The following is a 22,874-nucleotide window of genomic DNA, read 5'->3' on the forward strand; positions in this document are numbered from 1 at the left end:
CCAAGGCTTAAGTCCACCAATACTGAACATTATTGTGCCAGGCAAAGGATCAGGCTATTATTTCAATCAAAGTAAATTATAACAAACTTTTTAAAAACTTTCCCCGTTAGTTTGTACCTAATAAATGCTAAAATTAAAAAGAGGCACAAAAGGTCTCACTTTTCTTGAAATGATCCCTGCACAGCACCTTCAACATCGACATCACCAACATGTATCAATGAATATGTCTTCGGTTGAAACAAAAGACACCCATGTGCAAAGTACTGAAGAATTTTGTTGGCTTTTACCTTTTTAACTGGTAAGGATGCATAGAGCAAAAAAAGACTTCCCTAAATCCCAGGTCCTTTTCAAATTTCCTTCAGAACAGTAGCACATTTTCAATGCCAAACTCTGAGATGCCAAAACTGAATCCTCATGATGGATCCTGCCGCTAGTTCAACCCAGAAAATGGAGAGGATAGTGTCTGGAGCCAGAACACACAGGAAGGAAGGCACAGCTAAGAAGAGTGAGTGGATGGTGAGGACAGTAAAATGAGATTCTATGCAACCCCTGACCTTTTTACATTCAATCTAGCGTTCTAGACAGGAATGGATGCCCTACCCTCTTCACCTGATCCTAAGTAAAATACATTAACTAGAAGAGCACTTATTTACATTTAAAAACAAAGCCTCCAAAAGGTGTAAAGTTTATTAATATCTAAAAAACAGAACAGCAGAGAGCTACTGAATGTGGGATAATTACTACTTATTCACCGGTTTTACTGCAGGAGGTACTTTTTAAATCACCATTTCAAATCAAAGTACAGTTTTTTTCTAGAAACAGCAGTGTTTCACCCTTCAGGTAGAAGACTACATTAAGTGCCCCAATTAGAAACAGATAAATGAATACCTTAAAAATATATAAAAAAGGGTAACTGCTACTTGAACATGAATTTCCACAAAATTATTCTTGTGCCTAACTCAGTTGCTTAGAAAAAGGTAGCTTAAAAAAAAAAAAAAAAAGCAATACATGAATATGCCTTCACTTAAGTACATGCTCTCAAGCAAGTTTTAAAAGAAAAGTGGAAATTAGGGTTTCCAGAGTTTTAGGAGTCCATCTTCACTGTAGGTAGCAATCAGGTTTTGATGAGGGTGATGTGCAATACCAATCACATCCTTCTCGTGAACCTGGGAAAAGTAAAGCACTGGGTTAGAGGATATAGATCTATATAAATCACACTGAAGAAGCCTCCAGAGCTGTGGGAAGGAGGAATGAAGCTTCCACTTCTCACCAAAGAAATCAAACTTTAAAGGAACCTCGAAGAGGGCTAAATAAAAAGTGAGGCTATCACACTGCTGGTTCACATTTTCTGTACTGTTTTTTACAATGTGTGAATAATGCTTTGTCCCAAATCACTTTCACATTACAGCTGATCCTGTTTACCATCATTTTTGTAAAGTTCGTAAGTTTTGTAAATTCTAGGCCAAGACAGAGGCTAATAAGACTAAAGAATATCATCAGCTTAGTGAACTTGTATTTTCTAGATCCCTCAGCTAGGCTCCTCTGAGATCTGTATGGAGTTCTGATAGGGCAGGTGCACCAAAACTACCTCAAGAACCAGCTGAGACCAAGAGATGATTTTCTAACATGGGCATGTATGCAATTTTTTATATGTTTACATTCTCACTTCTTCCTGGGCCACAGAAAACTATGTTTTCCCTTTCCCTCCTTGCATTCAGTCAGACATGTGACTGAATTCTAACTAAAAAAGAATGAGGAACAAAGTAATATAAGCCACTTCCAGATGTGAGTCTCAAAAACATCTAGTATAGCCCTCAGCTAGTTTATCTCCTCCTGAAATCTTAGAGGCCACATATTCCAAATGACACAACTAGAAGATGGAGGAAGACCATCTCCTATCACATTGTGGCACAGCAAGAAATAAGCTGTATTTGTGGCTTTTTGGGGGGGTATAGCTAATCTAACTAGCTGGACAGGCATGTTCCCTTTCTTATTCTCTGCCTTACCTATACCCTCCTAGTCACTTAAGGCTGAGCTGCTCACTGAAGGATCACTTTTCCTGAGAGGAGGTAATTCCATACCATTATTTATGGGCCCTTTATTTTATTTGATGATATCATTTTATATTTTCTATATGAAGGTTCACACAGCAGTCTGGAGACGGTTTACCTCAGCGTTCAGAAAGACACAAGTATGAATGAAATTTCTTTAGATGGCCTCAAATCTGTAATACTCACTGTCAAGGTTCTCTCCAGTTTGCCAGTGACTGTGCTAAAACAGTAGAGCACAAAGTCCTCCCCTACGCAGTAGATCCATTCACCACGGGGAGATAGGGCACAGCAAACGAAATCACCACCTTCTCTCTTACCAGAGCTGAAGCTTCTGACAATCTAGATCGTACCATAATACCCGAGGCAAAAAAAAAAAAACATCTGGATTAGACCGATTCTAAAGCAGCAGTCTTAACATCTTTACATTGTTATTTTGCATTTTGGTTTATTGACATTTAGAATTAGATCACCAATTACACTCACTACTGAAATCCTCTTGCCTGTGAAATATTCAATGGATAAGCTATCTAAACTTAATCATATATCCCAACTTACCAATCCTTTTTTACTCAAATCATTTTACCCTGAAGCAAATTCATTACCACCCAAATTCTAAATCGATATACTACCGGTTCTCAATGCTTTGTGGGCTAATACTCCACTGTTTCCTCTAACAGAATGATGCTTTCCTCATGCAAGATGGAACTGTCTCCAAGACCTTACTTGTTCTATTTTACACACCACATCATCATAAATCAAGCTGAGAGAAACCAATCTCAAAAAGTTACATACCATATGATTCCATTTTTACACCATTCTCAAAATGACAAAATAATGGAAAGCAGATCAAAGGTTGCTAGGGTTGGGGAGAAGGTTTGCCTATAAAGGTGTAGCATGAGGGAGCTCCCTTGGGGATAGTGAAACAGTTCTGTATCCTGATTGTGGTAGCAGTTACAAAAATTTATACGTCGGAGAAAATTTCATAGAACTTGTTGCCTCAAAATGTTGTAAAGATTAGTGAAATCCACATAAGGTTAGTATTTGAATTAATAGTATTGTATCAATGTCAATTTCCTGGTTCTTGATAACTGTACAATGGTTCTATAAGATGTTATCAGGGAAAGGGTGTGCACACAGGGACTCTTCATCCTGTACCAGCAGAAAACTATGAAGTAGGCAACTACAGCTGTTGTGCAGGGGCCCAGTGGACAGAATAGAGCAGCCAGCTCAACCGTGGGCTCTTTTTGTCCGTCAGTTTACTTAGTTCAGTCAGTCTGTCTATTTAATCTCTACACCCTGAGATCAAGAATCACATTGCTCTTCTAGCCAAGCCAGCTAGGTGCCCCTCGACCATTGGTTCTAAACTACAAATTTATCAGTGATAAGGACTAACGGAATGGAGATGGTTCCAGACACAAGGTCCTGGCACTTCTCCATGCTCAGCAGGATCCCCAAGGGCTCAAGCCAACATTTTAGTAGCACCGCAACACATTCCCTTGACACTCCTAATGTCCCTGGTGCTACAAAAGTGAGGTTTCTTGGGAACCATGCAGGCATCCTGACTACAAATATACATCACGAAGACACTGTTGCCCTTCTATGAGAGTTCTCCTCTTAGATGGTGTGGTAACTAGGAGATGTCCTAAGTTAGTAATCCACATACCATAGCTCCCTTAACTCAGGGTTTGTTACCTACAACACAGGTCTGAACTGCACATGTCCACTTACACACAGATTTTTTAATTTAATACTTTTTTTTAAATAATCTCTACACCCAGCATGGGACTCAAACTCACAACCCCAAGAAAGTCACATGCTCTTCTGACTGATCCAGCAACCCACAGATTTTTAGAAACAGTATGGGGATGCTTGGGTGTCTCAGTTGATTAAGCATCTGCCTTTGGCTCAGGTCTTGATCCCAGGGTCCTGCATCAGGCTCCCTGCTCAGTGGGGAGCCTGCTTCTCTCTCCCCCTCTGCCCCTCCCCCTGCTCATGCTTTCTCTCTGACAAATAAATCTTTGACTTGATCCCAGGATCATGACCTGAGCTAAAGGCAGACACTTAACCGACTGAGCTACCCAGGTGCCCCCCTTATGTTTTTCTTATTTACCTTTTCTCTAAGCTTACTTTATTGTAAGAATACAATATATAGGGATGCCTGGATGGCTCAGCGGTTAAGCATCTGCCTTTGGCTCAGGGCATGATCTCAGGGTCTTGGGATCAAGTCCTGCATCAGGCTCCCCACAGGGAGCCTGTTTCTCCCTCTGCGTATGTCTCTGCCCCCTCTGTGTCTCTCATGAATAAATAAATAAAATCTTAAAAAAAATACAGTATATAATACACATACAAAATACATGTTAATTGTTTATGTTATCAGTAAGGCTTCTAGTCAACAGTAGGCTGTTTGTCAACAGTAGGCTGTTAAGTTTTAGGAGGAGTCAAAAGTAATATGCAGATTACTGTGCAGGGCATCAATGCCCTTAACCCCTATATTGTTCAAGGGTCAACTACATAAGGTTTTTGGAGTGATGAATCCATATTTGGTTACGGGAAGGGCCAGAACAAAGACATAATTTAGGAATGGCCTGCAAGATCTGTGCAAACGCACTTTCTGAGCACTCACCTGCCCCTGCATGTTCATGATGACCACGGTATTTGATCTGTTGCACACCACAAAGTGCTCTGGGTTTTTAGGAAGCAGGATCACACTGTTGACAGTGATATCTGTCCCTGCAGTGCTGCCCAGGGATTTAAAGGTATTTGAACATTCTGTGGTCTTCATATTCCAGATCTATGACACAAAAATTTAAGGCATAAACATTTTTGGGGTATAAGAATTTCAAAGTTTTGGGTTTAAAAAATGAACATTTGATAACTAAAAATGAATAACACTGACTCAGAAAAAAAGCTTCATTAGTCGTATCAAATACCTAGCTTTGCATATACAAAGTAAGCACTCAGCATGGTTGCTGATTAATTAGTATCAACAAGTCACAAAGCTATATAATAAAACCTTTTAAAATCTATGATCTCTTTCAAAATTTTCCTAATGAGCTATGTATCTTTAAAATTTGCTATGTATCAACACTGCTACGGTCAACCAGAAAGCCACCCTTATCTGGACATCAAAATAATATATAGGCTTTTTTAGAATTATATGCTTGGGACTCTATCCTGAGATTCTGATTTGATAGCTCTGAGAGGGGGCATAGGCATGTCCATTTTTAAAAAGCTCCACAAATGATTCCAATGTACAGCTTGAACCACTGTACAGAAGCCACAGTGTCGATACATACAAAGGGATCTATGAAGTCACTCTTGGCCACATGTATTACCTCTCCCAGCCCAAAATCTCCCTAATGCTTTTCACCTTGCCCTTCTGGGCTGTTATGAACTGATAGGGTTAAATCAGACTTCACAATTAACTGAAATCAGAGATGTGCTTAAAGAAGGAATGGACCAAATCTTGCATGGATGACACTGTCTGGACACCATTCACTTTATATATATATATATATAAATAAATATACTACACACACACACACACACACACACACACACACACAAAAGCCTCAAAGGCATAGACTGTTGTTTCCTTTGTGCTTTCAACCGAGCTTCTTACGAAATGGATGTTGAATATCTGTAACAGGAGGAAATAACTGCCTCACTAATGCCCCAGTATTTATTTCCTAATAAATACTGTTCTCATCTGCCCAAATCTCCTCTCTAAAGCCCAACTGCCTAGTAGAAAAATGAACTTTTCAGTGATGAAGAGTTCTAAGGCACCCAGCATTTTCCGTCCAAAAAGTCTATGAGACGTTATACCTGACTTGCTGAAGAAGAACTAAAGGAAAAACCACAAAACTAAGCAAGACAGACAAGCCACCTCCTATTGGCATTTTACAGGTTGTAAGACACATATACAAAGCACAAAGGGCAAATCCCATGACTAAAGTACTAAGAGCACTGTGGATCTCCCCATCCATCCTGAGAAAGACTCTCCTACCTCAGGTTCCTGGTTCAATTCCCAAGTGAGAACAAGCAATATCAGACGGTAGTCTTTTAGGCATTTGTGTTAAAATGCTTACGGCTTCTGCCACAACTACACACTTACATAAGGCAATTTAAAAGCAGGTCCAGAATATAAATGGAGATCTCAAAGATCTCCAGCCATTTTCTATTTGGATTTCTCATCTCTTCTAGGAAATGAGGCCTGCTATTAAAATAACTAAATCTCTTAAGATGCTAAAGATCTGATACTCTCCCCGATAGCTGAGAACAGTGAGTATCTGAGAGAGGGCTTAGTTCTACTCTACACCTCTCCTACCCCTCTCTAAATGCTGTTCAAAAGGCCCCTAAATGTGGGGGGTCAAGGGTGGGGTGAGACTATACAACAAAAAAGAGATCTATTTATCTGGCCACTAAGCCCTTTGTAAACTTGACTATTGTGGGTGAAACATATCTATATCAAGACAGAATTTAACCACTATAAATGAGGGGAAGACAAGTATAGGCCTCTACACCCTTCCTCTTTTCCTACAGGTGATAAAGTCTGTTCTGATTATGTAAGTGTGAAATCCAACACCTTTCAATAAGGATTCACCAGAGAGTTATTATTATGTCTCAGACTCCCCTCATTTACAGCTAAAACAGCTAATAAAGAAGTTTACTCCACCACAATCATCACCATTATCACCACTGAAAATTCTTCAAAGGACAAAAAATAGAAACCCCAAAATAAACCAGTATCAAATACTTAACCTTTACAGTGCCATCAGAGGATGCACTAATAATATAATGTCCATCTTGTGTAAAAGTTGCTTCATTAACAAAGGAGGAATGGCCACGAAATTCCTTCAGTGTTTTCCCAGATTTTAACCCGTGAATTCTATCACAAACAAAAGAAAACGAACAGTTAATATTCTATAGACTACAACTGGGACCAAATGTTGAATATACTTTCAATGAATTACAGAAGTTCAAATTATAATATCAGGTGAAGAAAGAGGACTATGCAATTACATACGCAGTATAATTTTCATTAAGTCAAACAAAACCAAACCAAAAGCTTGGCCCATAGGCTTCTGCTCAGAGACAGACTTCTAGGCTTGGCTATATTGTAATGTGTCCTCCATGGTGCTTTTAATGCAGGCCGGTCCAAAAATATCGCACTTTGAGAAACATGAGGCACTGCTATAATCCCTTTCTAGTCTCTCTTCTGGGTGGACTCAAATGAACAAAATAATGAGGTCTCCACATACTCTCCATATAACACCATCTTGGTTAAAGCATAAGGAATCATTAGTATCTCCCTCGAGTGCTTCATCACAGCAAACCCAAGTGAGGGAGTTTGGGGACTCTTACTTACCTAATTGTCTGGTCAAAAGAGGCACTAAGGATCTGACTGCTATCCTTAGAAAAGCTTAGACAGGTGACACCTTTACTGTGAGCCCTTTCAAATCTCCTTAAACATTGTCCACTCTGAATCTTCCATACCTTTATTAAAAAAAATAATAAAAACTTGTAAATAGTGTCCCACTGTAGCCTGCAGGACCAACCAAGCAAGATGCAGTGCTCAATGATGCACTAAAACAGTATTAAAAATGCATGCTAACAGCTGGCTATGGCTGCTTCACGTAGTGCAATAACGGAACCCTCTGAAACTTAAAACCTCTTTCCTTATAAATTATTAAAACAAAAATTTAGACTCGAAGTTCACTTAGCAGAGACCATTTCTATATTTTATCTAGCGCAGGGTGTTTTACCAGCAATTAAATACAAACCACAGGTAATCAACTGCAGACTCTTCCATTCCCTAAAAAAACTCAAAGTAAAACACATCAGAGAAGGTGAGCCACTGGAGGGTATTACGCTGAGTGAAGTAAGTCAGTCGGAGAAGGACAAACATTATATGTTCTCATTCATTTGGGGAATATAAATAATAGTGAAAGGGAATAGAAGGGAAGGGAGAAGAAATGTGTGGGAAATATCAGAAAGGGAGACAGAACGTAAAGACTGCTAACTCTGGGAAACGAACTAGGGGTGGTAGAAGGGGAGAAGGGCAGGGGGGTGGGAGTGAATGGGTGACGGGCACTGGGGGTTATTCTGTATGTTAGTAAATTGAACACCAATAAAAAATAAATTAAAAAAAAAAAAAAAGAAGGTGAGCCAGGGTAGAAAACAGAAAGGGCATGATGAGCAGATCTGAGTTGAAGTCCCAATCTATCACTTACAACTGTGTGACCTTAAACTGATTATTGGACCTCCCTAGGCAGAGTTATTAGAATTAAACAAGAAACAGTAAATTAGCATAAAGTGGATGTTCAACAAAGAATAGCTGTTATTAAGCTATCACATGTAGAACACTACCCCACTGCAGAAGTCTCAAAATGTCTACATATAAAAGTTTTTGCCACTAATAAATACCTTGATTTTTCCATCTTGAGCCCCAGTTGCTAACATTTCTGTATCTCTGCTAAAACACATGCAGAGAACAGCATCATCCATCATCATAAAGTTATCCTGGGCCTGGTATTTAAGATCCTAAAGGAAACAAAGATAGGCAGTTACCAAAATAACACAAAACTCCCAGTTACACCAGATCTCTACAAACTCACTACAAGCAGAATAATGGACTGTGCCTACTCTAAATATCGAAGGCAAATACTAGTGACATGAACATGTGTTCCTAATGAACTGATAGTGCTGAGAATAATTATAGTATTATTGTATTAATGATTATTAATATTGTAAACAATTCTGATCTAACACTCTAATCTTTTGGTTCCTGATCTTTTTTCTATGCAAAATTCCCCTACAACTTCACATTGTAAGTTTTTTATGTATCTGAATTTATTTTAGGGATATGATGTGAAAAACCAATGTCTTTTTCCAAATTGTTACCTCCTTTTTCCTAAAACTATGTATTGACTAATCTACTTAATTGTGATGTTTCTTTTATCATTCCTTATTGTTCAAAACAGAGTACCTTTATTTTTTCCTAAGGGTCATGGTTTAAAAAAAAAAAAAAGCAAACTATAAGGAAATATATGTAGTAGAAAATGAAAACCACTCATGAATTCACTACCCATGGAGTAGAAGTTAGTATTTCTATGACAAAGACTGTATTTTAAATCAGTGGATAGTCAATAAATACCTATTTAGGAAAAAAATTAAGTTGAATCTACACCAACTTCATCCTTCTAAACAAATTCCAATGAATCAAAAAGTAAACATAAAATGAAACATGAAAGCAATAGAAGTTGAAGAAAAAGATGGATAAAGGTAATTATACAAAAAAATTTAACTCTATAAAACAAAATGATGAGCAAAGTCAAAAGACAACAATCAAAATTGAAAAATATTTGCAATACATATACAAATACTGATTTCCTCAAACTGTTCCTAAAAATACGAATCCAAAAGAAAAATAGGTAAAGGATATGAAGACTTCACAAAACAGGAATTATTGGTGGCTTTTCACATATAAAAAGATAATCAATTTCATTTATAATGAGAGAAACACACAATTAGTATCACAATTACATTAGATTAGAAATAGTAAGTAATTGCTTATATATGCCTAGAAATTCCAGAAGGTTACATAAGCAACTGATAACCCTGGTGGGACCAAGGAACAGAATTAACCAACTGAGGGACAAGAGTAGGGGAGGCAAGACTCTTTTAATGAGTAACTTTTCTATTTTACAAAATGTTGTATCAGATGAGGCACTTGGGTGGCTCAGTCAGGTAAGTATCTGACTTCAGCTCAAGTCAAGATCTCAGGTCCTGGGATGGAGCCCTGCCCCTGGCTCTGCGTTCAGTGGGAAGACTGCTTCTCTCTCTCTGTCTCCCTCTGCCCCTTCCCTTTCTCATGTTCGAGCTCTCCCTCACGCTCTCAAATAAATATTCTCTTTCAAAAAACTGTTCTATCAGATGTATATATTACTCATTTAAAAAATAAATTTATATTGTAAATTTATATTTTGTTTTTATATTTAAAAACAAAAAATAGATAACTCTACTAGAAAAGTTGATATATTTTAAATACTTTACCTTTCTGATTTTTCCAGTTGTAAAGTTCCAGACTTCAATGAATCCATCAACAGACCCAGTGACCAAATACTGACCATCTGGAGAAAATCGAGCACACTCCACATGTGATTTCTGACCAAACTGTTTCAAATGAAACAATGAAACAGATGCATTTTTATCTACTGACCTTAAATCAATTTCCATTTTAACCTTTTGAGAAATCCTGCCCTAGTAAAGGTCACAGCAAGCCTTTATTACAGAATATTGAGAAGTATTTCTGTATCTAGAAACAGAGACAATGGATATATTTTCTCTGACCAGTTTTAGGTCTGGGCTCTCAGTTGAAACTAGGGTTTTTAATGTGAAGTTGGTATTCCCAAAGTAATGTGAAAGAACTACTTTAGCACAGGACTTGGAACAAATAATCCTATAAAATAATAAGTTTTTACTTGAGGCAGCCACTATTAGTATGACTTTCACACTCAATATGTTTTACATCTAGAGGAAAAAAATTCATTTTTTCAAAATAAATGTATGTTTTCCTATACTATTTTGTAAACAAATTTTCCATTCTGTTTCTTTTCATGACCTTTATTTAATCAAGTGATAATGTGTGGCTGACTAACTCTGGAACTAATTCAAGGCGACAGAATATTTGCCTAGGAGAGGTATCCTGAGCATTTACCAGCAGTGATGTTCCCAATAACAGATGAAAACCACAGAACGTTAGACAAATGAGAACGGAGAAAAGCTGTACTATGAATTTCACTTTAAATGCCAGAAAAGGAAGTGTTTATAAAACAAAATCTTGGGGCGCCTGGGTGGCTCAGTCAGTCAAGTGTCTGCTTTCAGCTCAGGTCATGATCTCTGTGGTCCTGGGGTTGAGCCCTGAGTCAGGCTCCCTGCTTGGGGGGGTGAAGGGGGGGTCCACTGCTCCCTCTCTGTTCCTACTTCCTCCATCTTCTGCTCTCTTGCACTCTCCCTCTCTCAAATAAATAAATAAAAATCTTAAAAGAAAAAAAAGAAAAAAATCTTAGCCTGGCAGCCTAATTATAATGCATTTCTATTTGTCTCAAGGCTTCAGTTAGGTAAACAATAGTGCCACTCAGAAATATCTTTACATGTGAATCAAAACATATAATCCAGAAAAGATAAATTCAAAGCTCTAAGCCAAAGTCCAAGATTTGAAGAATATGAAATATTTCAAAATCCATATATTCAGTAAGAGCACAAACCCAGAGAGAAACTAATATAAAGAAGATGCTGAAGTAGCAAATATGTTTGTAATTCTGGGAACTAAAGCAATTACTTGATTGTGCTTTTTCCTAAAAAAGTCTCAGATTAAAACAATTTAAAAAGAAATAAACGAACAAACAAGAACCAGCCATGAAATGATAAAATTATTTTTCTCAAACACCACACAAGCCTGGTACTTTGCTGGACATGTAGCAGGCAAAAAACACCTATGTTGAACAGGACAAATACACAGAAAGTTCATACTTAGCTCCAGGCTTAACCAAAGAGCTAACCATTCTTCTAAAGGAGGGCCTTCTGGGAGAAGTACAAGGACACATGATGGGCCAGCTGCCAAATTTATGTTCACTTGGATAAGCATCTGAAGTGTGCCACTGCCAGACCCCAAGAGGACCCCAGCGGCAACCCTGAATGTTGTCAGAGCTGGAGAATGAGTTCTCCCATCCTGGCACATGGCGTGGTTGAGCAAGCACATAGAGTCCTTGACAAATGATTACCAAATGGCTGAGCATCTAAGGATCCTACCTTAATATGCCTGCTCAGTTGTGTAGGAAACTTTTCTTCTTCCACATCTTTGACAGCTGCTTTGCCTCGGAACAAATCTATGGTCATGCCAGGAGGAAGCAACCCCTGGTGCTGCTGCCACTTCAGTGCCTATGAGAAAAGAAATGTCCAGTGATCTACTTGGTGCTTTTAAGATCTGGACCTAACTGCTCAAAGCCAAGCCCAAAAGGATCAGGTTAACATCCAAACATCTTTGACCATCCAAAAACAACATACTCTGTGCGACTCTCTGTATCTCAGGAACACAGGCTGATCTGATCTCAGGGTGGAAGGGAACTCTGAGAGCCAACAGGTCCATGTTTCCATATCTATTTTTTTTATAGGTTTGACTTTTATTATAAACAAAATGTGGAAAACAAAAATCTCCCATAGTTCCAACAGCCAAATACAGCCACTGTTAGTTACCATTTTATGTATACCTTCTAGCATGTTTATTAATTAACATACCTATAACTATCCTCTATATAAAATTTTATATTCTATTTTCACCTATCATCAAATCATGCAATAACATAACTATCATTTCACTGACTGTAAAATATACCCTACCTGGTAAATATTTAACAGTTTAATTAATATATTAATGGACAGTCACACTGTGACCAATTTTCCACATGGCTAAATTATGCCACAACAAATACTTCTGAACATAAGGCTTTTTCTATTTAGAGGGTAATACTCACTTAGAATAGATCCCTAGAAGGATTATTGAATCCAAAAAAGAATTAAGAATGGTTAAGGTTCTTGATATATATTGCCAAACGGTTTTCTCAAAAGGTTTCAAATTCAACACTCTTTATGACTACATTTGGGGAATGGAAAAATCATGGATTTTGGAGACTGATGGTCCTAGGCTAGATCATTTGCCAAATCTTAGTCCGATTCCCAATTTATTTCCTCTTCTGTTTACTCTTTATTTATGTTCTCTGCGCACTTATCTATCTATTGTATTTTTCTTATTTTTCCTATCAATCTGTGAGCTTTTAATGTGATCAGGTATTTGTTATTTATGATTGCCAAAAAGAATGCTTTTCCAATCTGCCTATTTTTGATTATAGCTTAATAGGTTTCTTTAGTTAAACTTTTAAGTGATTAAATTTGTTGATCTTTCCTTTGGTGCTTACTCCCTAATTACAGGAAGTCCTTCCTTATCAAAAGGTTTGATACATTATTTCTGGTTTGTCTACTTTCTGACGTAACTTTCAATCCATCTGAAATTATGCTGTATAAAATGAGGTGAATCTGATCTGAGCTTTTCCCCTCATTCTAAAGTAAGTGCCCCAGATTTACTGCAAAGAGGCTATTTATATCTCTATTAATCATTTGTACCCTGTGCTATTTATAAAAATCTATTACTCTAGTTTTCAGTTAACAATGCTAGTAATACTACTAGTACTATTTAAAACACACACACACACACACACACACACACACCATCAGCAGCTATCATTTACTTAGGATTTACAAGGTGCCAGGCCAAAAAAAAAAAAAATTTTTTTAACTGAAAAAAAAAAGCGCCAGACAATTCAGGAAATGCTTTAAATGTGTTTTCTCATTCAATCCCAACTATATCACTATGAGTAAATGGGATCAGAAAAGTTAGGGAAGCACATGGCTGACTGAGTCAGTGGAGCATGTGACTTTTGATTTCAAGGTCAGGAGTCTGAGCCCCACACTGGGTGTGGAAATAACTTAAAAAAAAAAAAAAAGTTCAGGGCACTTGGGTGGCTGAGTGGTTGAGCATCTACCTTTGGCTCAGGTCATGATCCCAGGGTCCTGAGATAAGTCCCACAACAGGCTCCCCATGGGAAGCCTGCTTCTCCCTCTATGTCTCTGCCTCTCTGTGTCTCTCATGAATAAATAAATAAAATCTTTAAAAAAATAAAAAATTAAGAAGTCCAGCAAAGTTAGGTAATGTGCCAAAGACCACATCAGTTGGTAAGTGAGAGATCTTGGCTTCTAAAAACAGTAAACATTTCTTCCAATTTGCCGTGACAGTGTCCTGGCAAAATGATCAACAATACCCTCAAGCCATCCCAGATGGAATAATATATTCTATGGTGATCATAATTCTAACTAATTCTAGAGCTTATGTTACTAACCACTAATCTATACTGCTTCTCCCAGGAAAGATGAGGGCGGCATGCCACAGGTGTTGGTACAAGCAGCTCTACAGGTATTCCCAACTCTAAAGATGTCTGATTTATTTAGCCTGTACATAGTTTATATACAGGAAACAGTACCAGGAGTGCAGGGTAATTTCAGTTCCACAGACTTTAATTACCTGCCCCAGCAATGCCATGAGACGAGATGGAGGCACCACACTGACTTCCCCAGCTAAGGCCTGGGCAATAGCTGCTCTTCTCTTCTCTTTGCTACTTCCATCTGGGTATGCCTGAAAAAGAAGGAATAGCATCATTTCTAAGAAACAGCTACAGGGTATGAGTGTGCCTATTTAAATACAACAATAATCATCAAGCAGAAACATTTTTTAAAAACATAAAAAGAAATACCTGGCTAAAAAAGGGATTAGTCATATTAATCCATTAAAACAACTTCCCAACTCTCCCCACTTGCATTTCAAAGAGCTGGGAAAGAACTGAGGTCAGCCAATCCATACTGTTATTTCTGAAAGGGTCCAAGTAAACCACATCAAAGCCAGAGTTGTTTCTCTAGTTTTTTGAAAAATCTGCAGAAATAATGATTCTTTTAGTAATTCTTTGGTAATTTATTTGGGCCCAATGACTCCCAGCCCAGAAGTTCTTCACCACCTCTAACTTGAATCCTGTCATGGTAATCTAAATTTCTTTCCTTTAGCCTCACGGTTTCTGTGAGTTTACCTTAACTTTCCATCATTACCTAGGACCTATTAAATTATTTTCCCTCCTATTTAGACTAATAAAGGGCTGGGTGAGAAATAATGAAACTATACATATAATAAGATTTGGAAAGAAGAAAAGATTATTAAGTCACCACACTCTACCAGTAAGCTGAGACAAAAGCAGGAGCTTTATAAGAACTAAGAAAGTTGGGAGAAAACTGCACTTGCAGGGCCAAGGGACACAAATGCACACTAAATATATGAGTAGTCAGGATATATGAGCACTTCAGGGTCAAATAAGTACTTGGGCTAAAATGGAAATTACATCAGAGTAAATTTTTTTGTTTCTTTAGTAATCAACATACAACCCTCTAAAATGTGGTGTGCAAGGAAAGGAAGACCTTCAAAAACTCAAGAATACTGAACAAGATTATTCTCTTTAGCATATATAAATTTCTTTTTTTTTTAAGTTTTTTTATTATTATTTTTTTTTTTTTTAATTCATGAGAGACACAGAGAGATAGAGAGCCAGAGACATGGGGGGAGAAGCAGGCTCCATGCAGGGAACCCAACGTGGGACTCCATCCTGGAACTCCAGGATCCAGGACCACGCCCTGAGCTGAAGGCAAACCTCAACCCTTGAGCCACCCAGGCATCCCTGCATATGTAAATTTCAATCAACATACATAAACAGTAAAGTAACATTCTCAAAAATTAAAGCAAAGTCACAAACAGTATCCAATAAAATGGTAAAAAGCAGATTACATTATTGCATGTTTTTAAAGTTAACAAGTTTCTTGTCATACCTCACGAGGATCAAAATAAGACCTGGCCAAGAGGTTCTCCAAATGAATATACCGTTCTGGCTGTGTTTGTTTTAACATGATCATGGGGTCAGTCTGTCTCAGGAGTGACCTGGCGGCCCCCAATTCACGCAACTCTATCAATTCTAGAACAACCTGGATAATTGAAAGAAAATGTCTGTTTCAATGCATTCTCTTAGTACTCTTTCAGTACAATTTCTGATTCAGAAATGGCCTCCAAACATGATTTCCAATATTAGGAAATGCTCCTTCCTCTTTTCCCTAGCATTTTCAGGTGGACAAATAAAGCAATTATAAATGGTAACTTCAATTTTTTTTTTTAAGATCTTATTTGAAAGAGAAAGAGAGCAAGTGGCGGGGAAGGGAGAGGAAGAGGGAGAAGCAGACTCCCTGCTGAGCAGCAGAACCTGATGCAGAATTTGATCTCATGACACTGAGATTATGACCTGAGCTAAAGTCAGACACTTAACCGACTGAGCCACCCCAGTGCCCTGGTAAATTCAATCTTTCAACTTCTGTTCTTCATTTTTATCTACCCATCTCCTCTCACCTCAGGCTCCCTGTTTAGAATACAAAACCCAAGAAAATTAAAGATGAGAATATTTCCATGGGCTCCAGAGAAACCTTTCTCCAGTTAACAAAATTTTCTTTTTTTTTTTTTTTAATTTTTTTTATTTATTTATGATAGGCACACAGTGAGAGAGAGAGAGAGAGAGAGAGGGAGGGAGGCAGAGACACAGGCAGAGGGAGAAGCAGGCTCCATGCACCGGGAGCCCGACGTGGGATTCGATCCCGGGTCTCCAGGATCGCGCCCTGGGCCAAAGGCAGGCGCCAAACCGCTGCGCCACCCAGGGATTCCCCCCAAAATTTTCTTTGGGGAATTACTGAACTCATGTGGATTGTAAATAAACAGACCAACTATCCTATTTTTATTTCAAACAACACTATATTCCTATTTCTAGCAAGCCCATTCTGTTATCATACAAGTGTATAATAACGAATTTGTATGATTTCTGTCCTGGTTTCCTGGCAAGGAGCTTCTAAAAACCTTGGAATTTCCCTAATGATAGGAATATATTCATTATTAATGAGCCTTGCATCACATCTGAGTTTGTGCTATGAAGACAGCTCATGGAAAAGGCTGGTTGCCAGAAAGACCAATCCTATTAGAAGGTTGAGGTTTTGAGCCACCCTAACCTCCAAGGAGTGGTAGAGCGGGAGACTGAAAGAAACCCCAATAAAAACCCCAATGGAGCTTCCTGGTTGGTAAACACATTAATAAGCCAGGTGAGAGAGATGCTCTGATTCCATAGGGAATCAGAGCATTAGAAGCTCTGGACTCAGGACCCTCCTAAACTTCACCTTTATATGTCCCTTCATTTGACTAGTTCTGATTTGTATTCTTGATAATAACACTGTAATCACAAATATAGCACTTTGCTGAATTCTGTGTTTCATTCCAGTGAATTATACATTCTGAAAGGGTCATGGGCAACCTCAGATATGCAGCCACTTGGTCAGAAGTATGTGTGGCCTGAGACCTGCAAAAAGGGCAGCCTGCATCTGAAGTAAAGGCTACCTTGTGGAGGACTGAGCCTTTAGCTTGCAAGGTCCACACTAACTCTGGGTGGTTAGTGCTGGAACTGAATTGTAATACACTAACTGGTTTCAGAACAATTTGTTTTGTTTTTGTTTAGAGATTTTATTTATTTATTCATGAGAGAGACAGAGAGAGAGGCAGAGACATAGACAGAGGGAGAAGCAGGCTGCCTACTGGGAGCCTGATGTGGGATTCCATCCCAGGAGCCCAGGATCAGATCCTGAGCCAAAGGCAGACGCTCGACCACTGAGCCACCTAGGCGTCCCAGAACAGTTTGTTTAATGATCACTTAAAAAATAATTTTAACTTGGGAAAATCTTGGCTTTTCAAAAAAAAAAAAGAGGAAAAAAAGATAAAAGTAGCACTCAAGCCTTGACAGTATAAGTTTTCAGGGCTATTACAATCCCCCAGAGCATTCAAGGAATGTTCACTGATGCTTCCCAGTGAGGTGGCCCACAATAAACCAATAAACCAGCATCACCTCCACTCTTACCTGTTCATAGAGATCGATGAGGGTTTTATCTGGCAATTTCAGAGACTGTATAGCCTGTAAAACAGTATCCCAATGGCCACTATTAATGTCAGCTACAAAACTCTCAATGCTGTCCACGGTATTCAGAGACACAGTAGTCTCTTCCTGTAAGGTGGCTAATGCCCGATGTAAACTGTTCTCCTTCAGATACTGCATGATGAGACGGATCACACTGAAAAAAGAAAGCAAGTCATCTAGCTCAGGAATCCTCACTCACCAAAAAGTCCACAAAATAAAGCCGCCCACCACAGCTTATTCTTATTCATATTTTATTCGGCCATCCTCCTTTCACTATTTGCTTTCCATTTCTTTATCACGTTAAGTAAACTTTCCAGAAATCACAGAATCTCAAGTTACAAGAGACTTTTGAGGATCATCCAGTCCTACTTCCATCTCAAAATTCAAGAACTGGAGTTCAAAAAGGGGATATAATTTGCCCAGTGTGTTACAGTCATCTAGAAAGGGAGCTGGTATCAAGGTGACTCTCCTACTTCCAAGTCCCAAGATCTTTTTATTATGCCAAGTTTCTTTTTCAATTTGTATGATTATATTGCTGAACACTTTTTAAAAGATTGGTTTATTTTAGATGGAGAGCAAGCATGAATGTGTGGGAAGGGGCAGAGGGAGAGGGAAGGGAGAATTGATGCAGGGCTCGACCCTGAGATCATGACTTGAGCTTAACCGACTTGAGCCATTCAGGTACTCCCATTGTTGTTCACTTGTGTGAAATATTTAAACCTACTACAGTTATTGACACAATATACTTGAAATGCTTATAGGATGATTTGGTCTATTTTTTTTAAATGACAATCAAAAAATATGAATTGAGATTTTCTTAATAGGGATTTGTTGAATAAGTAGAACTATACCATGTATAAAACCAAAACAAAGCAACACCGGCCCACTGCCTTTATTACCAGATTTTCAGGACAAGTGAAATAAAAACATTGTGGATTCACTTTCCCAAGGAAGAGAGAAGCCAGATGATTTCCAAATATGGAGAAAAGAAGCAACTACTTTCAACATGTAACAGAAAACTTTTAAGTGATTTATAGTTAAATATAGTTATTTATAGTTAAAACTTCTTGATCTTGGGCTTAATAAGGAATCTAGTGAAAAATCTGTTCATATAGACTATAAAACTTCACTGTACAATGCTATAATACACTGTTTTCCTTCTTTAAAAGTACGTATGGGATCCCTGGGTGGCGCAGCGGTTTGGCGCCTGCCTTTGGCCCAGAGCGCGATCCTGGAGACCCGGGATCGAATCCCACGTCGGGCTCCCGGTGCATGGAGCCTGCTTCTCCCTCTGCCTGTGTCTCTGCCTCTCTCTCTCTCTCTGTGACTATCATAAATAAATAAAAATTGAAAAAAAATATTAAAAAAAAAAAAAAGTACGTATGTGGCTCACACTGTATTTCTTTTTTTTCTTTTTGGGGGGAGGGGCAGAGGAGAGGGAAAGAGAAAATCTTAAGTAGGCTCACACTCAGTGCAGAGCCTAACGTGGGGCTTGATCTCACAACCCTGAGATCATGACCTGAGCCGAAATCAACAGTTAAACGCTTAACCCATTGAGCCACCCAGGTGCCCCTCATACTGTATTGCTACGAACAGCAGGAGTATAGAGGGTCAGGCTGCCCTGGTTGGAAGGGCAGATTGGAATTTAGTCAATTCCCTCTATCAGGAAAAAAAAAAAAAAAAATTCCCTCTATCAGGGAGAAATAATAAACATAAAACAATAAACAAAGTTTATTATTTATTATGCATTTACTATATTGGGTACTGTCTTAAGTATTTAGGCATATTGATTCATTTATTCCTGAAAACAATGCTATGAGCTAGGTATTACTATAATGTCCATCTTACAGATGAAGATTTGACCAAGTAACAGAGATAAATGGAGAATTGAAGGCTCGAACTGACAACATGGCTCTTGAGCACATCCCAGACAGGAAAGCAAACACTCTCTTCTTAAAAACTCCTGCAGAAGGAAACTTTACTGCTACTTGCATGCAGTCTTTTCTCTCATGGTCCCTTTAAAAGATACTCAGCCTTAGATCCCTGCTATTCTAGTAATTACTGTCTTTCTTAGCATACTTCTATTTGCACTCTCCAAAAAGACACTGTCCCTGTAAAGGTCTCACATTTGACACACCTCAAATCAAATTTACTTTCTTCAAACACAATATACAGTTGACTCTTGAACAACGTAGGTTAGGGGCACTGACCTCCCCCTACAGTCAAAAATCTGCGTTTAACTTTTGATTCCCCTAAAGCTTAAATGTTAAAAGCCTGCTGTTGACTAGAAGCCTTACTGATAACATAAACAGTCAATTAACATATATTCTGTATGTTATGTGTACTATATATTGCATCCTAACAATAAAGTAAGCTAGAAGAAAGAAAATCATAAGGAAGAGAACATACACTTACAGTACACTATAAAAAAAATCCTCAGATAGGGAGACCAAACCCATGATCCTTAGGGGTCAACTGTAATACATAAAGACCTAAAAGCTTTGGAGATTGGCTGGGATTTGAATCAGAGTTGCACTTACTGTGACCTTGGGCAAGTCCATTAACATCTCTGTGCCTGTTTCCACATCTGTTAAGAAAAATACCTACTCTGTAGGGTTGAAGAAAAGGATGACTATACTGTTTATGGCATGACTAGCAGAGAAAATACTCCGTAAACAGTAGATACTATTGATAATAAAAACATTGCAGGGGCGCCTGGCTGGTTCAGTCAGTATAGTGTGTAGCTCTTGATCTCAGGGTTGTGGGTTCAAGCACCAAATTGCGTGTAGCAATTGCTTAAAAATAAAATCTTTTGGGGATCCCTGGGTGGCTCAGTAATTTAGCACCTGCCTTCAGCCCAGGGCGTGATCCTGGAGTCCTGGGATGGAGTCCCACATCGGGCTCCAGTCCCACATCAGGCTCCTTGCATGGAGCCTGCTTCTCCCTCTGCCTGTGTCTCCGCCTCTCTCTGTGTGTGTCTCTCATGAATAAATAAATAAAATCTTTTAAAAAATTAAAAATAAAAAAATAAAATCTTTTTCTTTAAAGATTTTATTTATTCATGAGACACACACACACAGAGAGGCGGAGACACAGGCAGAGGGAGAAGTAGGCTCCCTATGGGGAGCCTGATGAGGGACTCAATCCCAGGACACTGGGATGACAACCTGAGCTGAAGGCAGACACTTAACCACTGAATCACCCAGGTGCCCCTTAAAAATAAAGTCTTAAACAAACAACCCATGCAACAGCCCAAGGATGGGAGACTGGTTGGTGTCTGCTATTAGACCCCAAAGCATGGAATCCTTTCCAACTCCTGCCCTGACTCTGTCTTAGTTGACAGCACTATTACTCCTTTGCTTTATTTTTCTCAACACTTACTACCAACTGTTAAGTCTCATCTTCTACTTACTGTTTTTGTCTGTTGTCAGCCCTCTCCAATCCACATTGGCCTATAAAAGCAAGGATTTCTGTTTTGTTCATTACATCCTCCGGGTCATAGTAGACTTCAATATTTGTTGGATGAATAAACCTCTCTTTCCCTTGTGGCAGGTCTCCAGGACAAGTCCTCTCCCTTTTTTACATTCAGGACATAAATGTTATGTCTCCTGGTTCAATTATTAAATGTTGGCAAGGGCAAGGTAGAGGGTGGAGTACTGAAAGGGTTCACTAAGGACCTTCTTCAGTCACTCATTAGTCGGCCTCCCCTCCAAGTCGATCACTCTTCTGGCCCAATCTTTAAATTGTTTCTCCTTTGTAGCTACAGAGAACTCACTGCCCAATCAAAATTCAGCGCCAGATAGAGCGTGATAAAACAGCTAATTGTTCATTCATTCCAAAGGCAGTAACTGAGCCTCTACGGAGTGCTAAGCACTGGGACCATAAACAAAAGGAGCTCCTGGGCGCCTACACCGGCCAGTAGGGTGGGCAGAAAGGCAGTGACAATACTGGGTAAGTGCTGGGCAAAGGAAAGCAAAGGGGCTAAGCACCGAGGAAACGAGCCACACTGTTTAAGTGAGAGCTGGGAGAGAAGGCAGCTTAGAACCCAAGCTCTCCTGCGCAGGTAATTAATTAGGCTGGAGTCCAGAATGGATGGGCAACTTGACCCGTCACAGAACACGCCAGGAGTCGGCGATGGCTAGAACTCAACTCTTCAAGCCCTATCCTTCCCTCTAGCCCCGTGCAGTCTCCCATGGGGTTTTGGGCTTCTCGCCCGCTACTTTCTAGAGGACCCGCCTCCGAGGTAGCCAGATCCAAGATGTTTCTTTGAGGGCAAGGGAATGCCCCTCCACTCCCGAGGCTCTCCGACGCCTCCCCCGAGCCTCTTCCACCCCACACCCTTCACCTCCCCGCCCCCCGCGCTGTGCGAACTTCCGCGCCGCAGCACTCACTCCGAGGACTCGATTTCGATGGACATAGCGATATCTTCTCACGGGGGTACCAACCAGTCCACTCCGAGGCCCAGCCGCGCAGCGCACCGACTACACCTCCGGCGGCCGCCTTACGTCACTTCCGCTCGACGTCCGACGTGCGCTCCGGAGACGGCGTGTACGACCGAGGGGCGTGGAGTGCGTGAGGGGCGGAGCCTCGAGCGGCCGTTCGCGATCTGAGTCTGCGCGCCTGCCCCGCCCGCTCCGGGGACAGCCTTCTTCCCGGTCCTCCCCGTGGCTAAACTGCTTAGGAGCGCTGGTTTGGAAATGTTGCCTTCATTTAATTCAATTAATTGCTAGGTTTAAAGATAGGGTTGGATTTACCATACCTGACTGCGAGATTAATACATTCGAAACCACTGGAACCCTAGCCGACATTTGCAGGAAGAGTCAATTGAGAAGAAATAGAAAGATTTAAGAGAATAATAAGACTCTGCAGCCGAGACAGTTTAATCGGTCTAATTACGAAAAGTTTGAGACGTAGATGGGATTTGCAGACCCACTTCCCGGAAAAGAGCTAAAGTAGCTTCTAGCATTTCCAGCTAAGTATTTAGTTGAGAAGAGTTTCACTGCAAAGGTAAGGTTATTAGAAAAACAAACCAAATGGAAATGTTCAAAGGGAGGTTTGAGACTGCTTTTTATAGACTTCATACATTACGAAGTTAATAGGGACAAATGAAAGGTAGGGATGTCAATGAATTTCGTAAAGGCTAGTTTTTAAAGTATTGCCATTATGTACGAATTCT

General features: G+C 39.4%; 1 protein-coding gene and 1 long non-coding RNA gene across 2 annotated transcripts; one reads left to right on the plus strand and one right to left on the minus strand.

Moving 5' to 3' along the window:
• Positions 1 to 669: 669 nt before the first annotated feature.
• On the minus strand, positions 670 to 22,254 carry SMU1 (SMU1 DNA replication regulator and spliceosomal factor). Its single transcript, XM_025432905.3, has 12 exons — positions 22,090 to 22,254; positions 17,642 to 17,852; positions 15,531 to 15,683; positions 14,188 to 14,298; positions 11,865 to 11,993; positions 10,107 to 10,226; positions 8,478 to 8,594; positions 7,420 to 7,547; positions 6,813 to 6,939; positions 4,675 to 4,842; positions 2,238 to 2,390; positions 670 to 1,166 (listed from the first exon to the last, which is right to left on the minus strand). Exons 1-12 carry the CDS (start codon positions 22,113 to 22,115, stop codon positions 1,068 to 1,070), a joined length of 1,542 nt encoding a protein of 513 aa, XP_025288690.1. The 5' UTR covers positions 22,116 to 22,254; the 3' UTR covers positions 670 to 1,067.
• LOC112650188 (uncharacterized) lies at positions 2,387 to 18,426 on the plus strand. The gene is made up of 2 exons (XR_003130017.3): positions 2,387 to 3,084; positions 10,124 to 18,426. It is a non-coding gene; the product is annotated as an uncharacterized LOC112650188 (long non-coding RNA).
• Positions 22,255 to 22,874: the final 620 nt, after the last annotated feature.

Source organism: Canis lupus, chromosome 11 (assembly GCF_003254725.2).
Source record: "Canis lupus dingo isolate Sandy chromosome 11, ASM325472v2, whole genome shotgun sequence".
NCBI classification, from domain to species: Eukaryota; Metazoa; Chordata; class Mammalia; order Carnivora; family Canidae; genus Canis; species Canis lupus.